Source organism: Oncorhynchus mykiss, chromosome 25 (genome assembly GCF_057628025.1).
Source record: "Oncorhynchus mykiss isolate SJ-2025 chromosome 25, ASM5762802v1, whole genome shotgun sequence".
In the NCBI taxonomy this organism is placed as follows: Eukaryota; Metazoa; Chordata; class Actinopteri; order Salmoniformes; family Salmonidae; genus Oncorhynchus; species Oncorhynchus mykiss.
In genome coordinates this window covers 32,973,078-32,999,653 of record NC_143046.1, presented here as the reverse complement: position 1 = coordinate 32,999,653, position 26,576 = coordinate 32,973,078, and the positions used below count along the sequence as shown (strand labels likewise).

The window sequence follows — 26,576 nt, the reverse complement described above, 5'->3', positions numbered from 1 at the left end:
TTTCTGACGTTGCCTCCAGAGACAGTTTTAAATTTGGTCGCGGGTGTTGCAACCGAGGACAGATGTTCTTCACGCACCTTGCTCTTCAGAACTTGGAGGTCCCGTTCTGCAAGCTTGTGTGGCCTACCACTTCGCGGCTGAGTCGTTGTTGCTCTTAGACGTTTCCACTTCACAATAACAGCACTTACAGTTGACCAGGGCAGCTCTAGCAGGGCATAAATTTGGCAAACTGACTTGCTGAAAAGTTGGCATGAAGGTGCCACGCTGAAAGTCACTGAGCTCTTCAGTACGGACAATTCTACTGCTAAAGTTTGTCTATGGAGATTGCATGATTGTGCGCTCAATTTTATACACCTGTCAGGAACGGTTGGGGCTGAAATAGCTGAATGGGTGTCCATATACTTTTGGCCATGTAGTGTATTAGGTGGTATGAAATACTAAAGCTTATATGTATGACTGTATAAAGTGGAGCTCATATTCAGCATATACTGCACCTTGCCTCTGTAAGTAGTGAGATAGATACGCGCAGCCGCGTTAGCCTCCAGTACTCTACTAGTCAGTAGTTACAAGGTAATATATTTAGCTATCTGATCATTGTTATGCGTGCAAAATCAATTACGTGTCTAAATAGGTAATTTACAGCCCAGCAGTCAGTTGTGTGTGCGTGTGCGTACGTGTGTGTTTGTGTGTGTGTGCGTGTGTGTGCGTGCGTGTGCGGAGGGGGGGGGGGGGGGGGGGGGGGGGACGACGACGACGACGACGACGACGACATGATGGTGCCCTTTACTCTATGGTATGTTTTCTGTGGCCAGGTCATCTGATTTAGCTGGCAGGAGGAACAGGAGAATTATGAGGCACATTTATACTGTCCAATTAACCAGCCAAGTCATGACAAACACAGAGACCATACCTCTCGGTTACTCGCTCCGTGTTATACCAATGAGAGGGCAAGAAAGAGAAAGAGAGCGAGAGAGAGGGAGGTTACCTGACATGACCTACCTTGGCTGTGTCCTGGTTTCCACGGATCAGGTGTCCTGATGAAGCCTGGATTCAGATAGAGGGAATCAACCAGGTCGAGCAGTGAGTACCTGCCGAGACATGGTAACGGGCACGAGACAACATGAATAAGTGAAACAGTTCATCCTAACTGAGTGATGAAAAACCATCCGGTCGGAACGCACCGCACGACAAGTAGCCTAAACCGTAGCCTACAATGGGTTTGGATGCGTTGTAACTTTTCTTAGGTCTCTCCTGTGATAACAATAGTAGGTTTTATTTTTCATGTTTGTATAACCTGTTTATATATATACTTACTACCTCGTGAATAAAACACACGGGCGCGTGAGGTTGCGCCGGAGGTGGGGGCGGGACAACCGAAGTTCTCAATGTCGGAGTGCGCGCGCTGACATCAACCTCCCCACGCGCAGCGCCCAGAAAAATATCGGCTCTAAATTTTACCAATTGACTCCAGCAGTCTGTTTACCAAATTGTCCTACTTTTTATATACGAGACATTCCCAGAGCAACGAGGTGTAGATGAATCCTTCCGGAATAGTCCCCGTGGTGCTTCTGCTGGTGGTCCTGACAGCGCAAGGTAAGAGAAGCTTTATGAAGACGTGGGGATGTCGGAGAGTTTGGGGAGAGCGGAACCAACTCGCAACAGAAGATAGCTGAGCGCCACTGCAGACTTCGCACAGTATAATATAGGCTATTCAGTACACAGATACATCGATTGTTTATTCTATTTATGCGTGTTCTGTCTTGTTGTAAACAGTTGAAGTTGTTGCTGGGGGGTTCCTTCTGATTTTGCGACGCACTAGAAACCCCGTCTTTCAATCCCCAGCATGTCCCATAGGACATTGTAAAGATGGCTGTGTTGGCTGGCATGTTTTATCTTTTCAAACGAAGTAATTGTCTTTGCGTGCGATTCTGTGATAGCCTAACTTGGAGAATAAACTGAAACCTCATAAATATATATTTTGTTATAGGCTACAAAAGTTGGGCAAAATCGCAACGCGATCTATTCAGATAAGCATAACATAACGGTATGTGAAGGCTAAGGATCGTCGTCCCAGGGGATGAGCAGTGCTGGTGACATGTCACATCATTAATATACTATACAGTAGGCCAACGTCAGCCCTCTAACTACCATAGACAACCCATCCGCACCGCGCGCATTCACGCGTTATGTTTCCAAACCGAACTAAGTTGCACGTAGTCGACCCTAGCCTTGAACATTGTGCATCATACACACGGGTTTGTCTATACCTGAGTTAAATATAACGGTCCATTTCAGAACTGTGGTTGGACTCACACGTGCATGTAATCTGGACTGTTTGGGGTGAGGTACTCCTACATCTCATTTGATCTCTCTGCATTCCATCGGTCTATGTCTGTTCTGTTCTCTTCTACTGTAACTTTGTTGTTCCATCGTGTTCTGTTGAGTCATTCTGCTGTTCCACTCTGTTCTCTTCTGTCCCGTGCCACGGCGTTCTGTCCTTTGTTCTCATATCGGTGCCCAGGGCTGGTTCTGGTTCTATCCATCTCTCACTGTGTTGTTTGTGTGTCTTTCTCCCTGCGTGTGTGTGTAAGACCCTTCCTGTAAGGCCCTCATCCTCGTGGGTTGGTTAAGGGCGTTCTGATCCTGTGTGTGTCTGTTCCCGAACCGGCTCCCTGCAGACTTCCCAGGGGACAGGGGCTAAGTGCTTTACAGTCCCACCAAGGATATTTATAATTAACTCAAGATACCGTAGTTCATCTGTGTCGTTTACAGTGGGAGCAAATTACGTATAGTGGGCAGAACAAGCACGGAGATGGACAAAGCCAAGCTCAAGCTTGCGAGATCCTATTGGCGCGTTGTAGCATGTATTTGCGTAGTGGGCTTGTGCATTCGACCTTGCACTCCTAAACAACGCAATATTTTGACATTTTGGCAAATCGTCAAGTCTATAAAACTTAGTGCTGTGTTTGTAACAGATTCTAGTTTTGGGAACATAAAAATGCATTGAGATCAGATGTTTCATCGAAAGAATGTGTAGAATGTCGGACCAGTTTTACCCAGTTCCATCCTCTCCCACTAACAGTGACTGGACTTCCTCTCACTACCATATTTGGTGATGAGAAAACGTTCTAAACGGATGCTTCAGCTTTATAGCCCCTGTGGCTTTTCTGGGTTTCCCCTTCTGTCTGTGGTCCCACTGTAGCAGCCTGTGAGAGACTGGGACTCACAACTCTCTCTAGTGAGCCGTGCGGGCGCAAGCCAGATATGGTGCTATTCTAAACTTTGCCAAGTGGTTTACGTAATATACTGTTTCTAGGCTATCCACCTGGCATCAGATTATCCAGATTACACTCTTACAAAGAAGGTGCTCGAAACTAAAAGGGCTATTCGGGTGTCCCTATAGGAGAACCCTTTGAAAATAATAAAATAAAAGTCTCCTGCTTTTACTTTTAGATACACTCTTAGAAAAAGGTTCCGAAAGGGTTCTACCTGGAACCAAAAAGGGTTATCCTATGGGGACAGCTGAAGAGCCCTTTTGGAGGAGTGTAAATACAAGTAAAAGTTGGAGAAAGTGTTCATGAGTCTTTTTGAGTAGGTTTTCATCTTGAGTGCTGTATGGGTGACTTGTGCTGTTTGACATTAACATGGACACCTACCTCTCCCCTCCTCTCTCTCTCTTCCTCTCCCCTCTGACTACCTCTCCCCTCCTCTCTCTCTCTCTTCCTCTCCACTCCTCTCTCTCTCTTCCTCTCCCCTCTGCCTACCTCTCCCCTCCTCTCTCTCTCTCTTCCTCTCCCCTCCTCTCTCTCTCTTTCTCCCCCTGCTGCCTACCTCTCCCCTCCTCTCTCTCTCTTCCTCTCCCCTCCTCTCTCTCTCTTTCTCCCCCCGCTGCCTACCTCTCCCCACCTCTCTCTTTCTCCCCCCTCTGCCTACCTCTCCCCTCCTCTCTCTCTCTTCCTCTCCCCTCTGCCTACCTTTCCCCACCTCTCTCTTTCTCCCCCCTCTGCCCACCTCTCCCATCCTTTCTCTCTCTTCCTCTCCCCTCTGCCTACCTCTCCCCTCCTCTCTCTCGCTTCCTCTTCCCTCCTCTCTCTCTCTTCCTCTCCCCTCTGCCTACCTCTCCCCACCTCTCTCTTTCTCCCCCCGCTGCCCACCTCTCCCCTCCTCTCTCTCTCTTCCTCTCCCCTCTGCCTACCTCTCCCCTCCTCTCTCTCTCTTCCTCTCCCCTCTGCCTACCTCTCCCCTCCTCTCTCTCTCTTCCTCTTCCCTCCTCTCTCTCTCTTTCTCCCCCCGCTGCCTACCTCTCCCCTCTCTCTTCCTCTCCCTTCCGACTACGTCTCCCCTCCTCTCTCTCTTCCTCTCCCCTCTGCCTGGCTCTCCCTTCCTCTCTCTCTCTTTCTCCCCCCGCTGCCTACCTCTCCCCTCCTCTCTCTCTTCCTCTCCCCGCTCCCTCTCTCTTTCTCCCCCCGCTGCCTACCTCTCCTCTCTCTCTTCCTGTCCCCTCTGACTACCTCTCCCCTCCTCTCTCTCTTTCTCCCCGCGCTGCCTACCTCTCCCTTCCTCTCTCTCTCTTCCTCTCCCCTCCTCTCTCTCTCTCCCCCCGCTGCCTACCTCTCCCCTCCTCTCTCTCTTTCTCTCCCCTCTGACTACCTCTCCCCTCCTCTCTCTTTCTCCCCCCCGCTGCCTACCTCTCCCCTCCTCTCTCTCTGTTCCTCCCCCCTCTGCCTACCTCTCCCCTCCTCTCTCTCTTCTTCCCCCTCTGTCTACCTCTCTCCTCCTCTCTCTCTTCTTCCCCCTCTGCCTACCTCTCCCCTCCTCTCTCTCTTCTTCCCCCTATGCCTACCTCTCCCCTCTCTCTCTTCTTCCCCCTCTGCCTACCTCTCCTGTCCTCTCTCTCTTCCTCCCCCTCTGCCTACCTCTCCTGTCCCCTCTCTCTCTTCCTCCCCCTCTGCCTACCTCTCCCCTCTCTCTTCCTCTCCCCTCTGACTACCTCTCCCCTCCTCTATCTCTCTTCCTCCCCCCTCTGCCTACCTCTCCCCTCCTCTATCTCTCGTCCTCTCCCCTCTGCCTACCTCTCCCCTCCTCTCTCTCTCTTCCTCTCCCCTCTGACTGCCTCTCTCTCGGTGGAAATAAACTTAGTAATCAAGCAGACTAAGGAGTGATTTAACTATTTGTTAATCCTTCAGTACAACGGAAGTAAAGTTATTTCTCAGGAATTCATTCGTTTTTGGTATTTTAGGTATGAACTATTTCAGATGAATTACCAGCCTTGTGATTCTCAATGTTCCTTATAGATCGATGTTAAATTAAATCTAAGTTTATTGGTCGCATACACAGTTTAGCAGATGTTATAACAGGTGCAGCTTGTGCTTGTGTTACTAGCACCTAACAGTGCAGTAACATTTCAAACAAGTAAACAAGTAATAAAGATTCAAAAACTAGAAACAAGAAATCAAGAATGTCAGAATGAATCCAATTAACAACCCAAATAACACTATATTTGATCTAAATGCAAGCTATGCATATAAAGACCAACATATGCATTTGGAAAGTATTCAGACCCCTTGACTTTTTCAACATTTTGTTACGTTACAGCCTTATTCTAAAATGTATTCAATCTTTTTTTTCCCTTCATCAATCTATACAAAATATCCCATAATGACAAAGCAATAACAGGTTTCTAGAAATTTTTGCAAATGTATTAATAATAAAAAACGGAAATATTACATTTATATAAGTATTCAGACCATTTACTCAGTACTTTGCAGCCTCAAGTCCTCTTGGTTATGACACTACAAGCTTGGCACACCTGTATTTGGGGAGTTTCTCCCATTCTTCTCTGCAGATTCTCTAAAGCTCTGCCAGATTGGATGGGGAACGTCGCTGCACAGCTATTTTCAGGTCTCTCCAGAGATGTTTGATCAGGTTCAAGTTCGGGCTCTGGCTGGGCCACTCAAGGACATTCAGAGACTAGTCCCGAAGCTACTCCTGTGTTGTCTTGGCTGTCTGCTTAGAATCGTTGTCCTGTTGGAAGGTGAATCTTTGCCCCAGTCTGAGGTCCTGAGCGCTCTGGAGCAGGTTTTCATCAAGGATCTCTGTACTTTGCGCGGTTCATCTTTCCCTTGATCCTGACTAGTCTCCCAGTTTCTGCTACTGAAAAACATCCCCACAGCATGATGCTGCCACCACCATGCTCCACCGTAAGGATGGTGCCAGGCTTCTTCCAGACGTGACACTTGGCATTCAGGCCAAAGAGTTCAATCTTGGTTTCATCAGACCAGAGAATCCTGTTTCTCATGTCTGAGAGTTCTTTAGTTCTTTAGGTGCCTTTGGCTCTCATGTGCTTTTTTACTGAGGAGTGGCTTCTGTCTGGCCACTCTACCATAAAGGCCTGATTGGTGGAGTGCTGCAGAGATGGTTGTCCTTCTGGAAGGTTCTTCCATCTCCACAGAGGAACTCTGAAGCTGTCAGAGTGACCATCGGGTTCTTGGTCACCTCCCTGACCAAGACCTTTCTCCCCCGATTGTTGAGTTTGGCCGGGCGGCCAGCTCCAAGAAGAGTCTTGGTGGTTCCAAACTTCTTCCATTTAAGAATTATGGAGGCCACTGTGTTCTTGGGGACCTCAATGCTGCAGAAATGTTTTGGTACCCTTCCCCAGATCTGTGCCTCGACACAATCCTGTCTCGGAGCTCTAGGGACAATCCCTTTGACCTCATGGCTTGGCTTTTGCTCTGACATGCACTGTCAACTGTTGGACCTCATATAGTCATGTGTGTTCCTTTCCAAATCATATCCAATCAATGGAATTTACCACAGGTGGTAAAGGATGATCAATGTAAACAGGATGCACCTGAGCTCAATTTCAAGTCTCATAGTAGAGGGTCTGAATACTTATGTAACAAGGTTTTTGTTTTATTTTGATATATACAGCAGTAGATTTATTACCATGAAGAATCCAGTAGGCAAATATGTGGTGGGTATAAATAGTGTAACAAAAATGGAATGTACATTAGTATATATAATAGAATGAGCTATGTGAGAATACACTATATGAATAACCAATGTGAATAACTGTAGAAAATGTCAAGGGAAGTGTCCAGTGTTTAATGTCTCTATTTACATGGAACAGCAGTGTTGGCTGGGTGTGTGTGTGTGTATGTGTGTGTGTGTGGAATTAATCCGTCTTTGGTTGCTAGCAAGTTTTGTCTTAACACGCAGGTGCATGCCATCTCTTGATAGTAGAATTTTAAGCAGTACAGTGCCTATACACAGATGCAAGTTCTGCCTGTTGGTTCCAATGGGCCAAATGAAATAGCTTCATCTTCACCAACCCTTCTCCAAACCCTTTACATCCAGCCCCAGTCCTATGTCTGGACACTTGCAAAGCAGTGCTGCGCTTCTCAGTGGTGCCTCTCCCACAACCCCTACAGTAAAACTGCCGCCCAATCTGCCTTTTCATGGTGTGTGTGTGTGTCTACGTGTATTTGTGTGTGCGTTTATGTGTGTGTGTGTAATAGCGACCCTTTGGTCTTAGACACACGCACACACATGCACACACACACACACGTACACACGCAGACACACACGCACGGGCAATGTTAAGTGGACCAACGGTTAAATCTCATGCATATTGTGCAAATGTCCTTTCTAGTTGTACTGTGGCCAACATTAGCAGGCATGCATTTAGCTAAGTGGCCAATACTGGCCTCGGTGCTTATAGACACAGCATGCCTTTATGGATGTTACTTCAGTTCACTCCATATTCAGAATGTTTAGTACGTTCGGAGAAACTCAACCTCGACCTCCACTCCTAATTGCATCACCGCGGCTTGGCTGCATACGTACATTTATGAATCATGATGCATACGCCACTGTGTATTCAACTCAACAATACTCACTGCGTGCGTTCATGTTACACACATTTAAGGAATCTGTAGATGCTGTTGTGTGTGGGCAGTTCAGACTATCCAGATTACACTCTTAGAAAAAAAAAATGCTATCTAGAACCTGAAAGGGATTTTTCGGCTGTCCCCATAGGAGAACCCTTTGAATAACCCTTTTTGGTTACAGGTGGAACCCTTCCCACTGAGGGTTCTACATGGAAGTCAAAGGGGTTCTTCCTGGAACCAAAAATAGTTATCTTATGGGGACAGCGAACCCTTTTGGAACCCTTTTTCTCTAAGAGTGTAACTGTGGAATCCCATCCAAGTAAACTGCTGTGCCCGTGTCTCTGAGTGTGTGTGTCCCTGGCGTGGGGCAGTTGGAGTGTGAGAGGTTCAGTGAAAATGTTTTGGGACAGGAAATTGCGTTTTTGTTGTTGTTAGAGATACGCTATAAACTTCCGGTGACCTCAGTTAGCAGGGTTGCTAAATAGTTGGCTAGAAGACATCAGCATCAGCTCCTCACTGTGACATTCTGCATGCAACAGAGATCAGAATGGGGAGTATGGTATATAGGGGGGTGGATGGACAGAGAGGCCACACGCGTGAATGTGCGCACGCACGTTTGCTGAGACACACACGCAGGCGCACACTATGCTCGATTGGATGGTCGCACATCCACTAGTAACACTCTGAAGACAACAAACGCTATCTCCTCTCTTCTTTCTCTCTCTCTCCCTCTGTCTTTCTCCCATCCCCTCCCTCCCTCTCCCTCTCACTCTCTCTCTCGCTCACACACACACACACACACACACACACACACACACACACACACACACACACACACACACACACACACACACACACACACACACACACACACACACACACACACACACACACACAAACTCTCTCTCGCTCTCTCAGACCAGTCAGAGCCTTCAGCTTATTATTGGACGTAATTAGTTCCTTGGGAGCGTGCAATGCGCAGTCTCATGCCTCGTGGTCGATCATTGTCAAGCGCTCTCTTGATCAAAGGGCTCTCAGCCAATGAGGCTTCAGGTCTCTAGAGCTCTCTGCTCTGTTAACACATTGTTGAACACTGTTTGGCTTCTTAACGGCAAATCTATGTGCTCTGTTTGAACGGACCCCTATGTGTCCACTTAGTGTTTTCTAAGAGCTGCCTCTGAGGGTTAGTCTTAGTTTATCTGGACTGAGATTCGGAGTGCTCTTCCTCAATCATATCTACACTTCTGTTTCTGAGTGTTTCTGATTCCATACAGCACACAAACACACACAAACACACACCCTTGCGTCTTGACTGACCCACGTTTAATAGGAAGGCTGCCCGTTTCTATCACAGTGATTTTTACCAGAAGTTAACAAGTGAGAGGCTATTGTTAAGTCTACGTGATGTAAGAAACCTTCCAATCCACACAGAGATTAAGGAAGAAGGATGAAGGGGGGGAGAAAGGAAGAAGGATGAGGGGGGGGGGGAAGAAGGATGAAGGGGGGGGGGGGGGAGAAAGGAAGAAGGATGAAGGGGGGGAGAAAGGAAGAAGGATGAAGGGGGGGAGAAAGGAAGTAGGATGAAGGGTGTGGAGAAAGGAAGAAGGATGAAGGGGGGGGAAAGGAAGAAGGATGAAGGGGGGGAGAAAGGAAGAAGGATGAGGGGGGGAGAAAGGAAGAAGGATGAAGGGGGGGAGAAAGGAAGAAGGATGAAGGGGGGGGAGAAAGGAAGAAGGATGAAGGGGGGGAGAAAGGAAGAAGGATGAGGGGGGGAGAAAGGAAGTAGGATGAAGGGGGGGAGAAAGGAAGAAGGATGAGGGGGGGGAGAAAGGAAGTAGGATGAAGGGGGGGGGAGAAAGGAAGAAGGATGAGGGGGGGAGAAAGGAAGAAGGATGAGGGGGGGAGAAAGGAAGTAGGATGAATGGGGGGGAGAAAGGAAGAAGGATGAAGGGGGGGGAGAAAGGAAGAAGGATGAAGGGGAGGTGGGGGAAAGGAAGAAGGATGAGGGGGGGGAAAGGAAGAAGGATGAAGGGGGGGAGAAAGGAAGAAGGATGAAGGGGGGGGAGAAAGGAAGAAGGATGAAGGGGGGGGAGAAAGGAAGAAGGATGAAGGGGGGGGAGAAAGGAAGAAGGATGAAGGGGGGAGAAAGGAAGAAGGATGAAGGGGGGGGAGAAAGGAAGAAGGATGAAGGGGGGGAGAAAGGAAGAAGGATGAAGGGGGGGAGAAAGGAAGAAGTATGAGGGGGGGGAGAAAGGAAGAAGGATGAAAGGGGGGGGGAAAGGAAGAAGCGGAGGAAATATATTGTTCAGAGCGAACAAAAGGTCCAATTAATGAACAGATTATAATTGCCCTCGTTTCCCCTACCCAATTAGGGATTTAAACGAGGTTCTCAGAGCTTAGCCAATCAGGGACCAGTGCTGTGTTTTAACGCCGGCAGGTAGCGAAAGCAGAAATTACAGCCGTCCACTTTGCTCTCTCTGGAGAGCGGCTTTTTCATTAAGCTCTAAGACTCGGCAGCGCTCGGCGCCGCTTCAAGTGACCTCAGGAAACTTTGTGACTTCTTCAGAGTTTATTACTTTTACATGGAGCTTTAGGGACTGGCTGCTGTGGAAAATGTTAGAAGTTTTGAGGAGACGTTTGAGCCACATTTGGCCACATTTGACATTTGAGCCTATTTTCATTTTGGTCGTTTAGCAGATGCTCTTATCTAGAGTGACTTACAGTCAAAATCAAATCAAATCAAATTTATTTATATAGCCCTTCGTACATCAGCTGATATCTCAAAGTGCTGTACAGAAACCCAGCCTAAAACCCCAAACAGCAAGCAATGCAGGTGTAGAAGCACGGTGGCTAGGAAAAACTCCCTAGAAATGCCAAAACCTAGGAAGAAACCTAGAGAGGAACCAGGCTATGTGGGGTGGCCAGTCCTCTTCTGGCTGTGCCGGGTGGAGATTATAACAGAACATGGCCAAGATGTTCAAATGTTCATAAATGACCAGCATGGTCCAATAATAATAAGGCAGAACAGTTGAAACTGGAGCAGCAGCACGGCCAGGTGGACTGGGGACAGCAAGGAGTCATCATGTCAGGTAGTCCTGAGTCATGGTCCTAGGGCTCAGGTCCTCCGAGAGAGAGAAAGAAAGAGAGAAAGAGAGAATTAGAGGGAGCACACTTAAATTCACACAGGACACCGAATAGGACAGGAGAAGTACTCCAGATATAACAAACTGACCCTAGCCCCCCGACACATAAACTACTGCAGCATAAATACTGGAGGCTGAGACAGGAGGGGTCAGGAGACACTGTGGCCCCATCCGAGGACACCCCCGGACAGGGCCAAACAGGAAGGATATAACCCCACCCACTTTGCCAAAGCACAGCCCCCACACCACTAGAGGGATATCTTCAACCACCAACTTACCATCCTGAGACAAGGCTGAGTATAGACCACAAAGATCTCCGCCACGGCACAACCCAAGGGGGGGGGGGGGGGGGGGGCGCCAACCCAGACAGGATGATCACATCAGTGACTCAACCCACTCAGTTTTTTTTACAGTCAGTGTATTCAACTAAGGTAGATAAAACGGTCTCATAGCTTTTGCTAACTCCATTGTCAAGCCTAACATGTTTTGTAAGACAACTCCATAAGGAGTTGGCAATGGTGAGAGAGAATATATATGCTTGGCATATATAAAGATGCATTAAAAAAACCATTAAGTGATCTGTTAATGGACATTAGCACGAGGACTGTATGACCTAAAAAGACGGAATAGATCTTGAGTAAAAATGACATCAGTGAGATGACTCATGTTGAAATTCTACTCATCATGTTACCATTGAGCACACCAGAGTCACATTGGCCAAAGAGAAATCTCCAAGTCATCTGCTACCGTCTTCAACATCCTTTCAAGATGTACAAGAAGTCAAGACAGTTTTGAGCCAGGTAATGTTTGAAGGATCGTGTGTTGTGTATCCGAATTCCAGGCCCGTGTGTGTGTGATAATGTACGGCAGATGTTGAGTGGTACACTATATATATAAAAGTATGTGGACACCCCTTCAATTGAGTGGATCCGGCTATTTCAGCCACACCCGTTGCTGACAGGTGTATAAAATCGAGTACACAGCCATGCAATCTCCATAGACAAACATTTGCAGTAGAATGGCCTTACTGAAGAGCTCAGTGACTTTCAACGTGGCACCATCATAGGATGCCACCTTTCCCAACAAGGCAGTTCATCAAATTTCTGCCCTGCTAGGGCTGCCCCAGTCAACTGTAAGTGCTGTTGTTGTGAAGTGGAAATGTCTAAGAGCAACAACAGCTCAGCCGCAAAGTGGTAGGCCACACAATCCCACAGAGCGGGACCGCCAAGTGCTGACGTGCGTAGTGCGTAAACATTGTCTGTCCTCACCGAGTTCCAAACTACCTCTGGAAGCAACGTCAACACAATAACTGTTTGTCGGGAGCTTCATGAAATGGGTTTCCATGACCGAGCAGCCACAAGCGTCGGCTGGTGTGGTGTAAAACTCACCGCCAGTGGACTCTGGATCAGTGGAAATGCGTTCTCTGGAGTGATGAATCACGCTTCACCATCTGGCTGTCCGACGAACAAATCTGGGTTTGGTGGATGCCAGGGGAACGCTACCTACTCCAATGCATAGTGCCAACTGTAAAGTTTGGTGGAGGAGGAATAATGGTCTGGGGCTGTTTTTCATGGTTCATACTAGGCCTCTTAGTTCCAGTGAAATAAAATCTTAACGATACAGCATTCAATGACATTCTAGACGTATCTGTGCTTCCAACGTTGTGGCAAAAGTTTGGGGAAGGCCCTTTCCTGTTTCAGCATGACAATGCCCCTGTGTGCACAAAGCAAGGTCCATACAGAAATGGTCTGTTGAGATCGGTTTGAAAGGCCTGCACAGAGCCCTGACCACAACCCTGTTGAGCACCTTTGGGATGAATTGGAACACCGACTGCGAGCCAGGCCTTATCGCCCAACATCAGTGCCCGACCTCACTAATGCTCTTGTGGCTGAATAGAAGCAAGTCCCTGCAGCAATGTTCCAATATCTAGTGGAAAGCCTTCCCAGAAGAGTGGAGGCTGTTATAGCAGCAAAGTGGGGACCAACTCCATATCAATGCCCATGATTTTGGAACGAGATGTTCGACGAGCAGGCGTCCACATACTTTTGGCCACGCAGTGTATGTAACTGGCTCAGTCAGTAGAGTACAGAACGGTGAGTGTGTGTGTGTGTTAGTGTGTGTGGGTGTGTGTTTTAACTGGCGGTTCTCTTCTAGGTCTCACTTCTCAAACCAACTGTTTTGAGCTGAATTTCCCACGGACTCCTTAGTCAATAAGGTTCTAAGTTAAATACGAGGCATTCAGGAGCGATCTGAACATCTGACTGGTTTGGATAAAGGAGACATCTGGCTCTCATTTGGTTGGAACACTACATGCAGCATTGTGGGTTCAATACCTGTCTGTATTATAATGATTTTGTATTATATAACCCACTAAATACATGTTTACTGCAAGACTTGGATAAAAGCGTCCCCTAAAAGACCATATTTTATTAATTAACACCAGGAAATGTCTTGGTGTTGTTTTTGCCCTGTTTTCACTTTCAGTCGATAAATGCTTTCAGCCATTTGGTTTTCACTCTACTCTCTACTCACTCTACTCTCTGGTCACAGAATGGAGGGGTGATGCACTGATGCTCACGTCCACTGGTCCCAGTATCTAGGCTCTACTGGTGTTAGTTGTCTACTGGTGCAGCAACAGAAAGACAGACTGACGGACAGCTGACTCTGGAGTGTGCAGACAGGGGCGAGAGAAGAGAGACTGGTGATCTTTCAAAGGCTGTGTTCAATTAACCATGAGAGAGATGGACAGAAAGGAAGGAGAGAGAGAGAGGGAAAAGAATGAAGGAAGAGAGTGGGTGGGCAAAAAGAGGAAACTGAGAAGAAGAGAGTAAGAGTGAAGGTCAGAGAGAGAGAGGGGGGAATTAAGAGACTGGTGTCCTTTGAAGCCGGGGCCGAGGCGGGGGTGGAGAGGGGTGGAGGGATGTCCCAAGTGAGGCATGATTTTCTGCTCGGACAGGCGTGGGTTCCATGCATCGTCCCGGCAGCCAAGTCACCAGCGGGGGAGTTTTTTTTGCAGGTCACTAAATGACCTTCAGTCCTATTTTGCCAGGTACACTCAGAATTTAATAGAGTCAGGTAGACAACACAAGACAACACAACGCAAGCACGCACACACACTCACACACACACACACACACACACACACACACACACACACACACACACACACTGCGTTCCAGTCTGGCGGGATTTGCTAAAAGCTTCCACATGCCTTCCTACGTAGAAACAGCTCCAATGTGAGACTCTTCACACACCATAGTTCAATCAGCCACAACCTTCTAGTTTCTCTCCATCCGCAGCAAAGAGCCATTGATTAAAACCTTAATGTGGACAAAGTGATGAAAAACTCAAGTTCACCTCAAAGTCCTCTTCGTTAAAGCCAAGACAAGGGAGAATCTCTTTATGGTAATGATTTTAAAAGCCACCCTACTATTTTGTAAAAGGACGGCTCCAGCGAAGATTATCTTTGTCCTCTCCTCCCTGTCTCTCTCTCTCTCTCTCTCTCTCTCTCTCTCTCTCTCACTCTCACTCTCACTCCCTCCCCCATCTCCTCTCAGGCTGTCTGTCATCTAAGGGGGAAGACAGGCTGTTCAGGAATTTATTCAGGCGATACAACCAGTTCATCAGACCCGTGGAGAATGTCTCTGACCCTGTCACCGTGGAGTTTGAGGTCTCCATATCCCAGCTGGTCAAAGTGGTGAGACTCACGACTCATTATTGCATCATTACTGGAGCAAATAAGGACATCACTTTGCCTATTTATTTGACCTAATTACTTACGGTCTATGACATCACGTACATACTCTTTCAATCTCTTGTCAGGATGAAGTCAATCAGATTATGGAGACCAATTTATGGCTGAGACATGTAAGTCAAGTTATCTGATCTAGGAAGTTCAGTCTATACCCCTTAGTACCCCAGTTGAAGCACTGTTAAATGTTTTGTTGCAGGTCTGGAATGACTACAAACTGAAATGGGTTCCCATCGACTATGACGGACTTGAGTTCATTCGTGTGCCCTCCAATAAGATATGGAGGCCGGACATCGTCCTCTACAACAAGTGAGCTCAATCTCTTAACTCTGTACATTATTTTGCAGGGGCACAACAATCACTGGGGACGTGTGGGGGATGGACGGACGGGGGCATTTTTGTCCCCACCAGTTTTATAGTTGTAATGTGATAGAAAACGAGGCAACGGTGTGCTTTAGGACCATGCAGACGCCTCCAAGTGGTCGGTTAGGCTGTTTGGAGTGTTTATTTAACTGGATTAAAATAAATATGAATAATATTAATTATGCCCCCCCACTTCTAAAATCAAAGTTGAGCCCATGTTATTATGATCTCTTGTTGCTTTTTAGCCATCAGTGCTAAATGCTAGTCTAACCATCACCCATTATCTCCTCTCCAGTTGTGGGGGTGTTTTTTTTTGCCTTCGCTGCTACATGCTATGCTAACCATCAACCATTTTCTCCTCTTCAGTTTTTTTTTTATACCATCAGTGCTAAATGCTACGCTATCATATCTCACCTCTCTTCAGTGCTGTGGGAGATTTCCTGGTTGAGGACAAGACCAAAGCTCTGCTGAAGTTTGACGGCACCATCACCTGGATCCCCCCCGCCATCTTTAAATCCTCCTGCCCCATGGACATCACCTACTTCCCCTTCGACTACCAAAACTGCTCCATGAAGTTTGGCTCCTGGACCTACGACAAGGCCAAGATTGACCTAGTGCTCATAGGGTCAAAGGTTAGTAATCCCACTGGTTAGTTAGTTTACTAACTTGTTTGCTAGATAGTTAGCCACATTAAATTAATGGGTTATATTTGTTGGCTAATTCAATGTGGCTTTATGGTTTTCTTAGTCAATTTCAACCGTAATTACTTCCTGGTGTTTTTTATGACGTAATCTCAGTCGAAGCCCTCTTTATCTCCTTCTAGGATAGAACTCCTTTGGCTCTGCTTTATGGTTGACATTCTATTATCTCCACATAGGTGAACCTCAAGGACTTCTGGGAGAGTGGCGAGTGGGAGATCATCGACGCGCCGGGCTACAAGCACGACATCAAGTACAACTGCTGTGAGGAGATCTACCCAGACATCACCTACTCTTTCTACATCAGACGCCTGCCTCTCTTCTACACCATCAACCTCATCATCCCCTGTCTCCTCATCTCCTTCCTCACCGTCCTCGTCTTCTACCTCCCCTCTGACTGTGGAGAGAAGGTGACCCTCTGTATCTCTGTCCTCCTGTCCCTCACTGTGTTCCTCCTGGTTATCACTGAGACCATCCCGTCTACATCTCTGGTCATCCCTCTCATCGGGGAGTACCTCCTCTTCACCATGATCTTCGTCACCCTCTCCATCGTCATCACCGTGTTTGTGCTGAATGTCCACTACCGTACGCCTATGACCCACACCATGCCGGCCTGGGTCCGGTCTGTGTTCCTGGGGTTGCTGCCCAAGGTGCTGCTCATGAGGAGGCCTGTAGACCAGGGCTGCCCCTCCTCCTTGGGGAGTGGGAGAGGAGATGGAACAGGAGGTGGGAGTATTGGAGATGGGGGTGTAGGAGGAGGAGCGAGTGGAACGGGGAAGAAGAGGAAGAACAGCATTGGGGGAGGAATAGGGGGCGGGTGTGTGCAGGTGGACGGGGGTGCGGTCACCGCTGAAACAGGGCAGGCGGGGGAGATGAACTGTGTGGAGTACGGCGAAGTGCAGAACAAGCCGGATTTAGCCTGTAAGGGGAAAGAGGTGCCCATCCCCACCATACCCCCGGTGGTGCCCCCTCCTGCCCCCTCTGATCCGGACCTATCCAAACTGCCCCGAGCGCTCAGCAGCCCGCCCAAAGTCAACGCAGTGGTGGCCTTCTCCGTGGTGTCACCAGAGATCAAACAGGCCATCGAGAGTGTCAAGTACATCGCTGAGAACATGAGAACACGCAACAAGGCCAAAGAGGTAGGACGCTTTGGGTTATTACATTGTTTTACAGAGTTCAATTCTCTTCCTTGTGGTTATTACATCGTTATTACAGCGTTATCTGTGCTTGAGTTATTGGATATTACATTGTTATTACAGAGTTACCTGTTCTTTAAATTAGGTCCATTTTTATTTAACATTTATTTAACTAGGCAAGCCAATTAAGAAGAAATTCTTATTTACAATGATGGCCTACCAAGAGGCAAAAGGCCTCCTGCGGGGACGGGGGCTGGGATAAAAAATGTAAAAAAGTAGGGCAAAACACACATTACGACAAGAGAGACACCACTACACTACATAAAGAGAGTCCTAAGACAACAACACAGCATGGCAGCAACACATGAAACACAGCATGGCAGCAACACAACATGAAAACAACACGGTAGCAGCACAACATGGTAGCAGCACAACATGGCAGCAGCACAACATGGCAGCAGCACAACATGGCAGCAACACAAACATGGTACGAACAGGTAGAGCCAACGATATGTCACTCGAAGCAGCCACAAGTGTCAGTAAGAGTGTCCATGATTGAGTCTTTGAATGTAGAGATTGAGATAAAACTGTCCAGTTCGACTGTGTTTTGCAGCTCTTTCCAGTCACTAGCTGCAGCAAACTGAAAAGAGGAAATACCCAGGGATGTGTGTGCTTTGGCGACCTTTAACAGGATTCTTCTCACCGAACCACATGGAGGTGTTCAGAACAAGGTTAAGGGCAGAGAAAGCTTGTTGGACACTAAGAAAGATTTGTTGTAGAGCATTTAACACAAAATCCAGGGAGGGGCCAGCTGAGGATAAGACTGTATCATCTGCATATAAATGGATGAGAGAGCAGCACACCATTGCTTAGAATCAAGGGCAGCGGTGACATAATTTAGGACCTTTAAGGTTGCAGTGACACATCCACAACCTGAGCAGAAACCAGATTGCATACCAGAGAGAATACTATAGACATCAAGAAAGCCAGTCAAGTTTTTCCAACACTTTTGATAAACAGGGCAAGATAGAAATTGGCCTATAACAGCTTGATGCACCATGGCTCCCTTCCAAGCACTGGGAACCTCCCCAGAGAGGAGAGGCAGAGTTAAAAAGGCCAGAGATAGGGGCTGCAACCTTAAAGAAGAAAGGAAATAAAGCATCTGACCCAGATGTTTTTTGGGGGTCAAGTTTAAGGAGCTCCTTTAGGGCCTCAGACTCAGTGACCACCTGTAGGGAGAAGCTGTGTAGCGGGCAGGGGGGAAAGAGGGAGGAGCATCAGGGCTAGTCGCATTAGAAGGACTGGGAGATGAGGAAGTGTTGGACAGGCAAGGAGGCATGGCTGAGCCAAATATAAATCCTGACTTAATGAAGTGGTAATTAAAGAACTCAGCCATACGCTCCTTGTCAATAACAACCACATCATCAACATTAAGGGACATGGGCAGCTGTGAGGAGGAGGGTTTATTCACCAGGTCTTTAAACCGTTTTCCAGAACTTCTTGGGGTTAGACCCACAGAGAGAGAACTGCTCCTTAAAGTAACTCACTTTTCCCTTCCAGATAGCCTGAGTGCACTTATTTCTCATTTCCCTGGACGATAGCTCGTAAAACCTGAATATTTGTGTGCCGAGCCATTCACCTAATGGTGTCCTTGAGGTGGACTAACTCTGCCAGATCACGGTCGAACAGAAAGGTCATAATAGAAAACAACAGACTGATACCTATCAGGATTATTTGTGAGGATAACATCAAGGAGAGTAGCTTTTTCTGGGTGTTTGTAGTTTTACTTTGTGGGATTATTAATAATCTGGGAGAGATTTAGGGAGTCCCATTGTTTTTAGACTTGGTTAGGTGGTTTTAAGCATTTCCCAGTTTAGGTCACCTAGCAGGACAAATTCAGACTTAGTGTAAGGGGCCAGGAGAGAGTTTGGGGCAGGTAGAGTACAGGCCAGTGCTGATGGTGGACGATAGCACCCAGAAACAGTCAACAAAGAGCTATTTAAAAGCTTAATGCTTAAAGCCAGAAAATCTAATAGACTTGGTGGAGACAACCGAGCACTGAAGGTGCTCCTTGGTAAAGATTGCTACTCCACCACCTTTGGAAGATCTGTCTTGCCGAAAAAGCTTATAACCAGAAGGTTTAACATCAGTGTTCAGAACACTCTGTGGCAGGGGTACCTGTACCAGACAGCAGGAGACAAGCCAGAGCAGACAGGGAGCAGATCACCAGGTGGGAACCAAGGAGCAGTGCAGCAGCCAATGGGAGAAGCTTTTGTTGGGAAGCTGAGTAGCAGAGGTGGTGTTCAACCTTACCAGACAGGTGCATGGTGAAGCAGGTAAAAAAGTCCAACGCGAAAAGCTGAACGAAAAACATTGGGCGAAAACAAAACCAAGATGCTGGTAAAAACGCTAAATTCCAAAGCCAGATCAAACAGCAATTAAAGTTATTGGTTATTACCGCGTTATTAGATTTATCTGTTCTTCAGCTATTGGTTATTACATAGTTATTACAGAGTTATCTGTTCTTCAGTTATTGGTTATTACCAAGTTATTACACAGTAACTACAGAGAAATGCTATGCAGTGTAAAATTACCCAGCAAGGATCTTCAGGGGGAATTATCTGCTGTGACCAAGTGAATGCTTGATTTTGGAAGAAGCTAACCACTTAGCTAGATAGCTAACCAAATGCACACCTACAGAGCATTTAACACATTTTAGACAGTTAACTTAATAGCTGTAAGATATCTAGCTGGCAAACATTTAGTTGTGACTTCCATACTGTAACTAGATCACCTAGACTCACAGGTGAGTGCAATGAAGCGCTGATGAGCGTGACGAGGGAAGCAGGTGTGCGTAGTGCTGGGCAGTCTGGCGCCCTCGAGCGCCAGGGAGGGAGAGCGGGAGCAGGCGTGACACAAACAGACCCAACTGAGGCAGTGTATTCTCTGATAGAGAGCCTCCATGGGGAGTTAGTTCTGGTTTCAACCTGGTTTCATCTAAACTGTTAGACCCTTTGTACATGGAGTGTAAAGCTGTTAGTACTCTTCTCTCAATTTCAACTTCAACTGAAGGGGTTCATTGGCATGGGAAACATATGTTTACATTGCCACGGCAAGTGAAATATATAATAAACAAAAGTGAAATAAACAATAGAAATGAACAGTAAACATTACACTCACAGAAGTTCCAAAAGAATAAAGACATTACCAAGGTTGTATTATGTATATATACAGTGTTGTAACGATGTGCAAATGGTTAAAGTACAAAAGGGAAAATAAATAAACATAAATATAGGTTGTATTTACAATGGTGTTTGTTCTTCACTGGTTGCCCTTTTCTTGTGGTAACAGGTCACAAATCTTGCTGCTGTGATGGCACACTGTGGTATTTCACCCAATAGATATGGGAGTTTATCCTAATTGGGTTTGTTTTCAAGTTCTTTGTGGGTCTGTAAAATCTGAGGGAAATATGTGTCTCTAATATGGTCATACATTTTCTTAGTAAGGCCTGAGTTCAGTATTGAAATGATGCACACAGAATAGCCGTACACCCAATGGCATTACCACAGCAGGTTGTTTCAGGAAAAAACACGCGCCTGGAACACACATGCATGTCAAGTAACACACATACCTGGCCTGACCCAGTATATACGCTATTAGGGGCTCAAGGAATACTGGTCTTTTTCTCTCTCTCTGTCTCCCTCGGTCTCTCCCGTTCTCTTGTGGAATGCACATCGTGGTGAGTGTCGACATCTTATGGTGGTCCTCGCAGCCTTTTCAGGAAGGTCAATGATGTGTTTTCACAATAAGTTGAAGACAAAGAGAGAGGAGAGAGAGAGTGCATTTATTAATACCCTTTTGAACCTTCACCCTTTCCTCAGATCACTTTCCTTCTTTGTCTTACAATATTTCCAATAGACTTCAATGACCTGTGTGCTTCCCTGTCTTCTGACGAGCTCCTTCTCCCCCTCTCTATTCTCTTCTCTCTCTCTCTCTCTCTCTCTCTCTCTCTATTCTCTCTCTCTCTCTCTCTCTCTCTCTCTATTCTCTCTCTCTATCTCTCTCTCTCTCTATATCTTTCTCTCTCTCTCTCTATCTCTCCTCTCTCTCTCTTCCTCTCTCTCTCTCTCTCTCTCTCTCTCTCTCTATTCTCTCTCTCTATTCTCTCTCTCTCTATTCTCTCTCTCTCTCTATTCTCTCTCTATTCTCTCCTCTCTCTCTATTCTCTCTCTCTATATATACTCTCTATATTCTCTCTCTCTCTCTATTTTCTCTATATTCTCTCTCTCTCACTCTATATTCTCTCTCTATATATATATATTCTCTCTCTCTCTCTCGCGCGCTCTATTCTCTCTCTCTCTCTCTTTCTCTCTCTATTCTCTCTCTCTATTCTCTCTCTCTCTATTCTCTCTCTCTCTCCCTCTCTCTCTATTCTCTCTCTATTCTCTCCTCTCTCTCTCTATTCTCTCTCTATATATATACTCTCTATATTCTCTCTCTCTATTCTCTCTCTCTCTATTCTCTCTCTCTCTCCCTCTCTCTCTATTCTCTCTCTATTCTCTCCTCTCTCTCTCTATTCTCTCTCTATATATATACTCTCTATATTCTCTCTCTCTATTCTCTCTCTATATATATACTCTCTATATTCTCTCTCTCTCTCTATTCTCTCTCTATTCTCTCCTCTCTCTCTCTATTCTCTCTCTATATATATACTCTCTCTATTCTCTCTCTCTATTCTCTCTCTCTCTATTCTCTCTCTCTCTCCCTCTCTCTCTATTCTCTCTCTATTCTCTCCTCTCTCTCTATATTCTCTGTCTATATATATACTCTCTATATTCTCTCTCTCTATTTTCTCTATATTCTCTCTCTCACTCTATATTCTCTCTCTCACTCTATATTCTCTCTCTCTCTCTCTCTATATATATATATATATATTCTCTATATTCTCTCTCTATATATGTATTCTCTCTCTATTCTTTCACTATTCTTTCGCTATTCTCTCTCTCTCTCCCCCCTCTCTCTCTCTCTCTCTCTCTCTTCTCTCTATTCTCTTTCTCTCTCTCTCTTCTCTCTCTCTCTCTATATATATATATATTCTCTCTCGCTCTATTCTCTCTCTCTCGCTCTATTCTCTCTCTCTCTCTCTATTCTCTCTCTCTATCTCTCTCTCTCTCTATTCTTTCTCTCTCTCTCTCTATCTCTCCTCTCTCTCTCTTCCTCTCTCTCTCTCTCTCTCTCTCTCTCTCTCTCTATTCTCTCTCTCTATTCTCTCTCTCTCTATTCTCTCTCTCTCTCTCTCTCTCTCTCTCTATTCTCTCTCTATTCTCTCTCTCTCTCTATTCTCTCTCTCTATATATACTCTCTATATTCTCTCTCTCTCTCTATTTTCTCTATATTCTCTCTCTCTCACTCTATATCTCTCTCTCTCTATATATATATATATATTCTCTCTCTCTCTCTCTCTCTCTCTATTCTCTCTCTCTCTCTCTTTCTCTCTCTATTCTCTCTCTATTCTCTCTCTCTCTCCCTCTCTCTCTATTCTCTCTCTATTCTCTCCTCTCTCTCTCTATATATACTCTCTATATTCTCTCTCTCTCTCTCTCTCTATTTTCTCTATATTCTCTCTCTATTCTCTCCTCTCTCTCTATATTCTCTGTCTATATATATACTCTCTATATTCTCTCTCTCTATTTTCTCTATATTCTCTCTCTCACTCTATATTCTCTCTCTCTCTCTCTCTATATATATATATATATATTCTCTATATTCTCTCTCTATATATGTATTCTCTCTCTATTCTTTCGCTATTCTTTCGCTATTCTCTCTCTCCCCCCCCCCCCCCCTCTCTCTCTCTCTTCTCTCTATTCTCTTTCTCTCTCTCTCTTCTCTCTCTCTCTCTATATATATATATATACTCTCTCGCTCTATTCTGTCTCTCTCGCTCTATTCTCTCTCTCTCTCTCTATTCTCTCTCTCTCTCTCTATTCTCTCCTCTCTCTCTCTATTCTCTCTCTATATATATACTCTCTATATTCTCTCTCTCTATTTTCTCCATATTCTCTCTCTATTCTCTCCTCTCTCTCTATATTCTCTGTCTATATATATACTCTCTATATTCTCTCTCTCTATTTTCTCTATATTCTCTCTCTCTCACTCTATATTCTCTCTCTCTCTCTCTCTCTATATATATATATTCTCTATATTCTCTCTCTATATATGTATTCTCTCTCTATTCTTTCACTATTCTTTCGCTATTCTCTCTCTCTCTCCCCCTCTCTCTCTCTCTCTCTCTCTCTTCTCTCTATTCTCTTTCTCTCTCTCTCTTCTCTCTCTCTCTCTATATATATATATATTCTCTCTCGCTCTATTCTCTCTCTCTCGCTCTATTCTCTCTCTCTCTCTCTATTCTCTCCTCTCTCTCTCTATTCTCTCTCTATATATATACTCTCTATATTCTCTCTCTCTATTTTCTCCATATTCTCTCTCTATTCTCTCCTCTCTCTCTATATTCTCTGTCTATATATATACTCTCTATATTCTCTCTCTCTATTTTCTCTATATTCTCTCTCTCTCTCTCTCTCTCTCCCTCTCTCTCTATTCTCTCTCTATTCTCTCCTCTCTCTCTATATTCTCTGTCTATATATATACTCTCTATATTCTCTCTCTCTATTTTCTCTATATTCTCTCTCTCTCACTCTATATTCTCTCTCTCTCTCTCTCTATATATATATATATATATTCTCTATATTCTCTCTCTATATATGTATTCTCTCTCTATTCTTTCACTATTCTTTCGCTATTCTCTCTCTCTCTCTCTCTCTATTCTCTTTCTCTCTCTCTCTCTCTCTCTCTATATATATATATTCTCTCTCTCGCTCTATTCTCTCTCTCTCGCTCTATTCTCTCTCTCTCTCTCTCTCTCTCTCTCTCTCTCTCTCTCTCTCTCTCTCTCTCTCTCTCTCTCTCTCTCTCTCTCTCTCTCTCTCTCTCTCTCTCTCTCTCTCTCTCTCTCTCTCTCTCTCTCTCTCTCTCTCTCTCTCTCTCTCTCTCTCTCTCTCTCTCTCTCTCTCTCTCTCTCTCTCTCTCTCTCTCTCTCTCTCTCTCTCTCTCTCTCTCTCAGGTCGAAGATGACTGGAAGTACGTAGCCATGGTGATTGACAGGATCTTCCTGTGGGTGTTTGTGACTGTGTGTATCACTGGAACTCTGGGACTGTTTCTTCAGCCTCTCATCAGCTTCTTCACATGAACCACTACTTTTTCTCCTTTGTTGTCGTTCTGTCTCCGTTGTCCTCTCATTCTCACCAATCTTCGTTTTTTCTTTTTAACATTCTCTCCCTCTCGCTTCCGTTACTTATTGCCCATTCTACTGGCATCTACTGTCTTCCGGTCCCGAAAGCAGGCAAACTATGAAAAAGAAAGCAGTCCAATTTATAAAACAAACCTCATTGTAACCATTGATGTACTGTGAGGCCCTGTTGTTGGGACCACTGCATTGCTATCGCCATTACTACCCATTTATTATGCCAGTAGAGAAGTTGGTTCTCGTTCTAGAATCTGTAGCTCTGTGCTGTATGTGGTCAGTGGCTGAGTGAAGGAGTAACTCGATGATGCCTCTTTCTTACTCGACATGTTATGATACTGTAGTCTACTGATCTGTGGATGATATACATCTGTAATACCTTCAATCCTGTGCTATGCTTACGGCTAGGAGTATCTCCTTACCAGGAACAACTCTATAGGAAATACTCCTGGCCCAGGTTATACTGTATATACGCCATATATATATATATATATATATATATATATATATATATATATATATATATATATATATATATATATATATATATATATATGCATGATTTATGATGCTGATTTTGAATATGGTTTCTGTACAGACATGGCCATGTGACTTTAACATCATTCTCATAAATGTATCATGATAACATGTTTGCATCTCACACTGGGGTTGACACGACACTCAGTGTAAATGTAGCAACTGTAAAGAGATACTAATGTAAGCTGTAGAGTAGCCCTTTACACTCGTACCAGTACACACGGGTTGAAAATGGCAGATTTGGGCACTGATACGCGGCTAAATTGGATCGCAGAGGCTGTACAGTAACGTGCTCAGGCTCTGTGCTTCACGGCAGAGGCTGTACAGTAACGTGCTCAGGCTCTGTGCTTCACAGCGCTGTATGGGTTTTGACTGACAGCCGCTCTGAACTTCAGCACCTCGTGCGACAAGAAGTTGCCGACATCCCTCCCGCTAATTGGGCAACTTTAGCGAATGTTTTGTTGTCTGAGTGAGGGAAGTGCCCGTAAATGAACAGGACTCAAGAGTATTTTGGAAGATGAGGCGTCGATGTCATACAAGCTAGCCAAACACCCCGTGAGTCCAAATGTGCAATTCACATTTCCTTATCATAAAACTCATGTCATATACCGTGTCAATGTTTGTGATCACTATGTTTGATGCACAGTTACAAGATGACATGCTATCGTACCCTGGGTTGTTCTGAACAGAAGGAGCCTATGCTTGCCCGTTGTGAAGAACATTTTCCGCGGCACACACACCTGAATGCACTCATGACTCCATTCTATGCACACTGAATGATGACCCGTTTCTCTGAACTGCGTTGTGAAAGCCTAACACTGTAATATCTCATATTTTATAACCTCGCTAGTCATGTTGACAATAGAACGAGCTTCCAAGTTATACCCAGCTGACTCAGATAGTGATTTATTATGGACCGTGTTTGGATTGCGTAAACCGCAACGGTAATTGTGGGATGGCGGGGATGCAAGTGTACTTGTTCTAGTTCCTCAACGACACATCGAGGAAAACGAAAAAAAAATAACCTTATAGTTGAAGACTCTTCTTTGAGTCATAAAAGGGCATTGAAATGACTCAGGAACTGCACACTCTGGTGAGGGTGTGGCCACTTGGAGACACCAGTTAGTCCTCTCACTCAGACCCTTGTCATTGTTTTGTCTTATGTTTGCACCTACCCCACATTTTCTAGGAATATTCTTATCGTGTTACGGCATCTATCAGATTTCATTATCAACAAATTCGGGGTCAAAAAGTACAGTAAATGTAAAAGGCACATAAAATCAACAGTGTAATGTTTGGATTCAGTCTTGTGTCAGGTGAACGGTCGGGTCCTCACCTTTGGTCTAATCATTTCCCCGTAATCCCTAAACTGTTCCCATTCAATTGCTACCATGGTTATGCATATTATGTTCATATTTCTTCTGCGAGAAACATTTGAAATGTAGCCCTATCCACATAGTTGTACGAGTGTAAAGGGTTAAATTCCTCTGAGTAAAATGATTTTAAAAAGCCAAGCCTGTCTGGTTGCTTTCATTGACAAGGGACATTGCCTTCAGAAAGTATTTATACCCCTTGACTTATTCCACATTTTGTTTTAGATTTTATATTTGTCGTGTTACAGCCTAAATTTAAAATGGATGACATTTATTTATCTCACCCATCCACACATAATACACCATAATGACAAAGTGAAAACATGTTTTTAGAAATGTTTGCACGTTTATTGAAAATGAAATACAGAAACATCTCATTTACATAA

General features: G+C 45.3%; 1 protein-coding gene across 1 annotated transcript; it reads left to right on the top strand.

Annotated features, from left to right (window-relative positions):
• Window positions 1-1,052: 1,052 nt before the first annotated feature.
• On the top strand, window positions 1,053-26,331 carry LOC110505020 (neuronal acetylcholine receptor subunit alpha-3). The gene is made up of 7 exons (XM_021583957.3): window positions 1,053-1,593; window positions 14,590-14,729; window positions 14,855-14,899; window positions 14,983-15,092; window positions 15,571-15,778; window positions 16,024-16,983; window positions 24,101-26,331. Exons 1-7 carry the CDS (start codon window positions 1,536-1,538, stop codon window positions 24,224-24,226), a joined length of 1,647 nt encoding a protein of 548 aa, XP_021439632.3. The 5' UTR covers window positions 1,053-1,535; the 3' UTR covers window positions 24,227-26,331.
• The last annotated feature ends 245 nt before the right edge of the window (window positions 26,332-26,576 follow it).